Consider the following 8,846-nt stretch of genomic DNA (forward strand, 5'->3'; position numbering starts at 1 on the left):
GGCGTCGAGGTGGGCTGTGGGCTGTGGGCGGCACTCACAGCCTTGAGGGCAGTGACATCCCTTTGGGCGTCCTAGAGATGGACAGGTGGCCTGAAGACCCTGCCCTGGTCCCTGGGACAGTCCCAGGCCAGGAGAGGAGCTTCAGGAGGCAGTAAGGGTCACGCACTGGGGAGGGCGCTGGACCCACCCAGCTGTGACCAGGCCTTCGCAGGGACGCACTAAACTCCACCGTGGGGATGTCCTCAGACTCCCAGGTGCGAGCTCAGGCCTCCAGGGCAGCCTTCTCTTAGAAACGTTTCCCAGTTCCCACCAAACCCGTGTCCCGGGCGTTGACTGTGCCCTTCAGCGTGGAGTGGCCTGAAAACGCCCCATCATAAGACCAATCCCAAGCCATGTGTTAAGAGCCCAAGATTTGCATGCAGGGAAAGGGAAGCTGACTCACCGTCAGCTGTGAGACACTCAGGATGACTCAAGCCAACGGCGCACGTTTGAGTGGGCAGCCCTGGCACCTTCTCTTGGTGATTGAGAGGCCGCTCTGCACCAGGCTCTGGCGACAGGCAGCAAGCAAGGCTAGTGAAGGGCATCAAAGTGAGTCTTTGATTACACCCAGGAGGAGGGCCCTGAAGGAGCCTTCCAGGCCAGAGCAGCAGAAGCTGGGGAGGGTAGCCGGCCACCCTCTGGGGGAGCTGAGGATGACTTTGAGCAGGGGCCTGGCCTGATCACATGACCCAGGTCCAAGTGAGGGGAAAGGATGTAGCCAGGGGCACTGGATCACTGCTGGCAAACTTACCACAAAGGCCTCCAGGGTCAAGGGCGGCAGCACGCCGCTTGCTCCCATTTCCGTGGCTTGCGGGGGCGGCTGGCAGCCGGGGTAGACCCTCCACCACCACACCGCCACAGCCAGTGTCCCAGTGGCTCTCCCACAGTCCTGGCACCAGAAAAGGCCCAAATCATGAGGCCACATCTGCCATGGCTACAAAAAGTGAATTGTTTCTTTCCATTAAAAATGTCAAATGATTGTCAATTTCTGTGTCACCCCGATCTCAGAAGCCAGTCTGGGGAATGAAGGGGCCGACAGCAAATGATGGCCACCTACGATCTGGAAGATGTGGCTTCACCAAATTCAGAGAAAATCCTAACTGGATTTAAGATATGGAATCAGAAAATTCCAATTTTATGGAGCCCTTTGGCTCATTTGTTTTTGCACTTGATTGTGAGGTTCTCCTGGTTTAAACTGACCTAGGAGCACTGAGCTTGGCTGAGCAAGGCTGACCCCGGGATCCAGACACTGGAGGGTTGAAAGGGATCCATGGTCTAAACCAGGGGGCGGCAATGAACATTGGACATGTCCTTCAGAGGACACGGCATGGCCGTGTACCCAATAAGACTTTACCTACAAAACCAGGTTGTGGGCCAGAGTTAGCTCTTGGGCCACAGTTTGCCAACACCTTGTCTAAACCAAGAAAACCCAACCCTAGAACCTTGGACCTGGAAATGGCTTTAGAACTCACTTTGTGTCCACCCACTCACATAGGGAGGCTCTGGCCTCCCCATCTCCGCACAGGGCCAGCTGGCTAGTGTGGGGCCCAGCTGAAGGCCTCCCATCGATTCTGCCTTCTAGAAACATGAGGGAGCCCAGGCTGGGGGCCCAAGGAAGGAGCAGAGAGAGGCAGCAAACCCAATGAGACTTGAGCACATGTGGAGGTGAAGGCAGGGCGGCCAGCGGAGGCCAAGGGGCTAGTTCTGAGAGCAGGGTCCTGCAGGAGGTGCGGAGGTCAGGGGTGCCTGAGCTCAGCTGGGGCCTCGGTAGCTGGGGAGCAGGGCATTGTGGGAAGCTCTTCCCCAGGGGGCACTTGTGCTGATCTGAGGTCTGCAGATGCCAGTGGGGCAGCCAGGGAACAAGGTGTAGAAAATGTGACTGGGGGAAGAATATGGCCCCCAACCAAATTCCAGGGACTGAAAGAAGTTGTGTGGCTTGGAGAGTGAAAAGGAGGAGGGTGAGAAAGGCTGGAGGGGCGGGTATCAGCAGACTACAAAGGGCCTCTGATGGCAGGAGATGCAGGACGGAAGGGTCTGAGAAGGGAAATGACGACCTGATCAAATGCATCCAGCTGGTGGATCAGGGCATCCGAGCAGGACAGGCTTGGTCGGTGTAAATTAAAAATGGGGCCATTTTCCATCTTGGATGCCTCCAGATGGGGGACTGTCAGATTCTTGGGCCTGGAGCTCTGACGAGGGGCCTGGGCCGCAGTCCTTGGTTATAGCCAGATGAGCCCAGAGCCGTGGCCAGGCGAGGAGGTGAGCCTGGGGGTATGGTCAGGGAGGAGGAGGGACAGGGACAGGCCAGGGCTTTGGGCACTCTGGGACAGAGTAACGAGCAGTGGAGGAGATGGAGACAGAGAAACCGGTGAGGTAGGAAGAGGGCCAGACAGGGGCAGTGTCAGGGGAGCCAGGAGAAGTTCCCAGAAAGAGGGGCAGTCGGCCCCTGGGGGATCAAATAAGATGGAGACACAGAAGGGCCGTTGGACTTAGCAGCACGGAGAGTGATGGGCAGATGTGTCTGGGCATGGCCAGCACGGGTTGCTGCCACAGGAGCTGGGGGACAGAGGAGAGGATGCTGAGAAGCCAGGGAGGGGGACCAACTCGAGAAAGGCCTGCAGTGTGCCCATAGGCTGGGGACTTTCTCTTGCCAGAAAGTTCCTCGGACTCTCTGGGAAGAGAAAGTGGAGAGCCCGCTGTCCAGCACTGCCCCTTTGCCCAGTCATCTTTCTGGGCTCCCACGTTGGAATCCCTCCCAGTGCAGGGGAAGGTGTGGGAGGGAGCAGCCAGGAGTCCCGTGAATCCATCGCTCTTGAGTTCCAGAATATCTGCCCAGGTCAGCCTAGAGAAAGCCACTGCCATTTGTCCTGCATGTGCATCAGGTGACGGGAGGGAGACCGCAGCAGGGCAGAGGGCTCCGACTGTTCCGCTCCAAAAGACAAATGTTTGTCATGCAGTGACCCCTGCCATGGATGTGGGCGGAACTCACCAGCACCAGCCAGCCACTGATGGTCTCCTTCCTTCTTCCCTCCTCCCCCTCCTCCTCCTCCCCGTCCCTCCCCCTCCCCCTCCAGATCCGGGTGGTGAAAGCATTCCGTAGCTCCCTCTACGAAGGCCTGGAGAAACCGGAATCCAAGACCTCCATCCATAATTTCATGGCGACGCCCGAGTTCCTGATCAATGACTACACCCACAACATCCCACTCATCGACGACACGGACGTGGACGAGAGCGAGGAGCGCCTGCGGGCCCCGCCCCCGCCCTCCCCCAACCAGAACAACAACGCCATCGACAGCGGCGTCTACCTGACCACGCGCGGCACCATGCCAGCTACCTCGTCAGTGCTTTCCTCCGGACCCGGGAGCCCGCTCCACAGCGTGGAGACGTCCCTCTAAGCAGAACTGCTCTCGGCATGGCGCGCGCACTCCCCGCACACACACGCACCCGGGCGGGCCGGTGGAGGGCACCGGCCACGAGGAGGGCCCGCCAGGCGGCTGAAGATGCTCGAAGGCACCTGCCAGAAGCCAATCCATTCTAGGCTTCTTACTCAGGAGGACCAGGAGGGGGAGGAGGAGGAAGGAGAGACCGGAGAGCAAGAACCGTTGTGTTCCCCCCTTTTTCTACGGAAGCTTTTTTAAACGAACACTGTAATTCCACCAGATGTTCCCTGTTTGGGCTGTGCAGCGGGGCAGAGGGCTGGTTTCGGTTTATTGCGAGCTTCGTGGCACCTGCTGCAGAGCAATTGGATCAACAGGTACAACAGGCGAGCGCCGCTCTGCAGGAAGGATGCTCCCGCCCAGATGGTCCACCGGCCCAGCACCCCCTCCCCAGGACGCGTGCAGTCAGTCTGTGTGTGCATGTGTGCGTAGCCACGTGTGTGCGCGTATAGACGTGTACGTGCACACAGGACCAGATGCATATCTAAAGAATAAGGAACTACTTAACGGCATGATATTTCCATTTCTCTTATCGGGTGTTTTCATTTTGAAATTTCATTATTTATCGCGGCAGGGTTTTTTTCAGGGAACTAGACTGCAAGAATATCCTTTTGGCTGCTTGGGACCCCCTTCCCCCGCACTGCTCCCCTCCCCCAGTCCGCTCCATCCTCCGTCCTCCCAGCACAGTTCCTGGGAAGGCAGGCGCGAGGCCGGAGCAATTACAGTTGGAACAGTTGGAACATTTGCACTTTGAGACCCCTGCCTATAGAGAAAAAAACACCATGCGATGGAATTTTTATTTAAAAGGAAAATACCAAAGTATTGATGAGAATGATTCCCTCCAGTAGGCCGAAGGGGGAGTTTTGCTTTCGGTTTCCTTTGGTTCCAACTCCAATTCCAAGCCCTGAATTCTGGCCAGTGGGTGGGCTTTCTTTGTCAGAGCCCCAACTTCAAGAGCGTGAAGCCAGGCCGCCTGCCATGCCTGACCTCCTGGGATGATCCAGAATCCCCAGAGCAGCCCCAGGAGAGCCAGGTCCACGGGTGGAGGTGGGGAAGAATGCAGAGAGTCAGAAAGAAAGTGGAGACAGAGGCTCCATCCAAACCCAGGAGGAGCCGACTCGGCCACAGCGCAGACCCCAGCCCCCTTGATGCCTCCACCTGGACTCCCGCTTTGCTTTGGCAAATGCCAAGAAGTTGTCACTGAGACGCCCATAAAGCGACTGGGAAAGGTTCTCAGTCACCACCCGCCAAAGTGCAAAGCACTCTTCGGATCCTGGTGTTCTCGTTCAAGGATAACTGTGACCCACGAGGGCATGGATCTGGGCCTGCAGCCACCTACGGCGACCTCGGGGACGCCAAGCCCCTGGGAGCCATGGTACCTCGCCTCTGTTGCTGTAATGGCGAGTGCGGAATGCTGAGGAGGTCAGCTCTGCCACGTCATCGGCTGAGCACCTGGTCTGCAGGTGGGGAGAGCTGGGCCTGGGCTCCCCAGATGGTTCCCTCGGGAGCCTCTCCTGGCAGTGTGGACACGCAGCGTGCCAAGCCTCAGTTTTCCTCAAATGCGCGATAACCAGGGTGGGAAATGCAGAAGAAGCAGGGGTTCTTTTACCTTCAGAATTCTTCTGTCTCACATTTTGCAGGGAGGAGGCTGGGGTCCGACCGCAGCTAGTACAGGTGCCTGTCGCTCGGGCCTGGGGCTGAGCCGCGGGGGGACAGCTGGGAGCTGAGGGGTGGAGGGACACGCTCAGCAGTTGAGCAGCAGCTGGACCAGTGGCAAGGCTGGCTCGCCCATCCCGTGCCCATCCCGCAGCCCCTGGCCAGGGCTTGCCTTGCCTCCACTTGTGTCTGTGTGCATCCGGGCAGGCGGCGTCCCAAGCGTGCTCGGTCCCCACTGTTAACATTAATGCCATGTCACCCCCGTGCAGGAGTAGTCAAATCTCGGGCAAAGGAATTTCGGTTAGAAAAGCAAATCCCACTTAAAATGCCAGCTACCGGTAACTTAAAGCCATCCCTTTCTTCCAAAGGGCACATTGAGAATGTTACCCATTTGTAAATTGTTCCCTAATGTCCTTGTTTAAACAACAACAAACAGGGCAACTCAATTTGTTGAGGGTCTGTGTGTTCTTAAACAAGAACTAAAATTGGAAATGTTTAAATTGAAGAATATACACTGAGTAATGCTATGCTCACGGGCTTCTTTTCATCCTCTGTTGTAGACGCAAAGCCTTGCTGCTGCTGTCCAAAGTTGCCTCCTGTACACGGCGATTGTTTAGTCCCTAGGTTGCCTTTCCATGGGGTGTGGGGTGCAGATCGCTGCTCTCATTTCTGTGCGTCTTCAGGCTGGGGGCCCTATCTCGTTGGGAAGCCCCTCTCTCTAAAGCATTATCTGATATGGAATGGCTTGGTCAACTGTGTTCAGTTATTAAATCTGTTTTACATTTTTATCTGCCTGTTATAAAGATGAACAAAAATATCTTAATGAGGAAGACCACAGATGCATAATAATTTAAAGTCTGTAGTTGAATTTCCTAATTTAAAGAATAGACCAAAATTTCTGTGTATTGAAAAAAAAAAAATGAAAGGCTCCCACAATCTCAGTCTGGGTAACGTGTGTGATCTCTTATTTGGTGAATTCTCCTCCGGACCTAAAGAGAAGCGCCTTCCTCCCTTCACCTAGCTGGGGGAAGTCCCCGGAGCAGCGGGGTTCCCCTGGGGTTGTGGCCACCTTGGCAGTCCTAATGGAAGGAGGAGAGGGCTCGACCACCCTGTGGGGTCAGGTTCGCATGGTGGTCCTCAAACTGTCTTGACCTGGAAGGGCCTGACCTGAATCTCCAGAGTGGCATCCTCAGAGGAGGGTGGGAGCGGGGAATACCACCCAAATGCCGGAACCCTGGCACGCATGCAGACGGCTTCGTTTTTTATTGTGGAAAAGTACAGATAACATCAAGTTGACCACGTTAACCATTTTTCAGCGCCCAGTTGGGCGGCATTAAGTACACTCAGGTTGGTGTGCAGCCATCCCCACCATCCATCTCTAGAACTGTCCATCTTCCCCAAGGGAAACTCTGTCCCCGTTAGACACTAGCCCCCCTCCCCCTCCCCCAGCCCGTCCTCCCCCAGCCCGTGCCCCCTACCCCTCCCCCAGCCCGTGCCCCCTACCCCTCCCCCAGCCCGTGCCCCCTACCCCTCCCCCAGCCCGTGCCCCCTACCCCTCCCCCAGCCCGTGCCCCCTACCCCTCCCCCAGCCCATGGCTCCCCTACCCCTCCCCAGCCCGTGCCCCCCTACCCCTCCCCCAGCCCGTGCCCCCACCCCTCCCCAGCCCGTGCCCCCTACCCCTCCCCCAGCCCGTCCTCCCCCAGCCCGTGCCCCCCTACCCCTCCCCCAGCCCGTGCCCCCTCCCCCTCCCCCAGCCCGTGCCCCCTCCCCCTCCCCCAGCCCGTCCTCCCCCAGCCCGTGCCCCCTCCCCCTCCCCCAGCCCGTCCTCCCCCAGCCCGTGCCCCCTCCCCCTCCCCCAGCCCGTCCTCCCCCAGCCCGTGCCCCCCCATCCTACGTTCCGTCTCTAGGAATCTGACGACTCTAAGCGGCTCATACAAGTGGAGTCACACAGCATCCGTCCTTTGTGCCTGGCTGATTTCCCTGACCGTGATGCCTTGTAGGTCCAGCCATGTTGTAGCAGGTGTGAGAACGACCTTCCTTTTTAAGGCTGAATAACATTCCACTGATTGGATGGACCACATCTTGTTCGTCCATTCACCCTTCAATGAACACTTGGGTGGTTTCCACATTTTGGCTATTGTGAATCACGCAGTTGTGAACACGGGTGTACAAATACCTATTTGAGCCCCTGCGTTCACTTCTTTTGGGTAGATACCTGGAAGTGGAATTGCTGGATCCTATGGTAATCTTCTGTTTGATTTTTGGAGGGATGGCCAGACTGTTTTCCACGGCACCAGCAGCGTTTTCTATTCCCCCCAGCAGTGCACAAGGGTTCCAATCACAGATTTCCTCTTTACACCAAAGCCATGGAAAGAAAGCCCATTATTGCACTCCTTCACTTGCTCCGAGCGTCACTGCCCCATTCATTCCTTCGCTCACTAGGCGTCTTCGAACACCTGTGCTGGGGACAGCCGTGCCGCACCAGTAGAGCCACGAAGGCAGCTCTGGCCCAAGATTTGCAAATGACTCCCGCGGCCGTGGTGCCAAAAGTCCCTGCGTCCTGTTTTCTCATATTTCTATTCCCCCACTCTGCATGTCACCCTTGTAGACTTGGCAGTGCCAGAGAAAGCATTTTCCAGGGAAGCTGCCAAGAAACGAGCAAAATGGCTTCTAAGTTCCCTTCCAACCACCAGAGTCCATACTTCCAAAAAAGGCCAGAGACAAATGGCAGAAAACAGCAGGCAAACAAATAGCAGGGAGCTCTTACTTCACTGATGCACAAGGCCATCTCGAATCATAAAGCTAAGTAAGTCTAGGTTGGGCCAAATGCCATATCAAGACAGCTGCACCTTCTGGAGAGATCTCATTCATTTATGTCTGAATTCTCTTTTTCATGGACTTCCACTATCAAATATGACCCAGGTTCCCATGGGAAGAAACTGGTACTTAGCCAAATGCCTTGGGGCAAGGAAGGTACTATAACACCCATCCCTTCACGAAGCCGGACGCCATCTTTACCAGCTGGCAGCCTGGGAATGGGGGTGGGTGCCGTGAGTCGGGGGGGAAGGCCCATGTGTGAGTTTCCTAGGCTGCTATAACGAAGTACCACAAACCGGGAGATGGGGGGTGCTAAAGCACAGGCATTTCTTCTCTCCCAGTTCTGGAGATCAGAAGTCTGAAATCAAGGTGTGGCAGGGCCACGTACCCTCTGCAGCCTCTAGGGGAAGATTCTAGTTTTTTCCAGCTTCTGGCATCACTGGCAGCCCTTGGCTTGTAGACACATCACTCTAGTCTCTGCCTCCGTCGTCACAGGGCCTTGTCCCTGTGAGTCTGTGTCTTCACCTGGTATTCTCCCTCTGCACAGGCCTATCTCTGTGTCTCTCTCCTCTTCTTATAGACACCAGGCATATTGGACTAGGGTCACCCTACTCCTGTAGAATCGCATCTTACCTTAACAACACCGCAAAGACTATTTCCAAATAAGGTCCCATCCACAGGTTCCGGGGCTTAGGACGTGAACATGTCTTTGGGGGACACCACTCCCCATCCCAGCTGGAAAAGAAGAGGTGGGCTGAGTCCCACATAGAACCTGCTTTGCCCCCTCCTTCCTCTGGCTTGACAGGTCCTGAAATAAAAAGGTCCTGGAAGCTTCAGGTTCTAGAAAATCTTATCTCAATCTCTCCTTTTTGAACCTAAAATAAAGGAGATGGAAG

General features: G+C 56.1%; 1 protein-coding gene across 15 annotated transcripts in view; it reads left to right on the top strand.

The window, feature by feature from the left end:
* ATP2B3 (ATPase plasma membrane Ca2+ transporting 3) overlaps positions 1–6,056 on the top strand; it is a 44,164-nt gene extending 38,108 nt beyond the window's left edge. For 11 of the 15 annotated variants that reach the window (XM_036840594.1, XM_036840595.1, XM_036840601.1 and 8 more), the window contains one exon: positions 3,114–6,056. In XM_036840594.1, coding sequence (XP_036696489.1) covers positions 3,114–3,434 — 321 coding nt within the window. In that variant the 3' untranslated portion in view covers positions 3,435–6,056. The remainder of the gene's footprint in view (positions 1–3,113) is intronic. The other 4 variants (XM_036840606.1, XM_036840607.1, XM_036840609.1 and 1 more) reach the window with 1 other exon arrangement.
* The last annotated feature ends 2,790 nt before the right edge of the window (positions 6,057–8,846 follow it).

The sequence above is a fragment of the Balaenoptera musculus genome, chromosome X, assembly GCF_009873245.2.
Source record: "Balaenoptera musculus isolate JJ_BM4_2016_0621 chromosome X, mBalMus1.pri.v3, whole genome shotgun sequence".
NCBI lineage: Eukaryota > Metazoa > Chordata > Mammalia > Artiodactyla > Balaenopteridae > Balaenoptera > Balaenoptera musculus.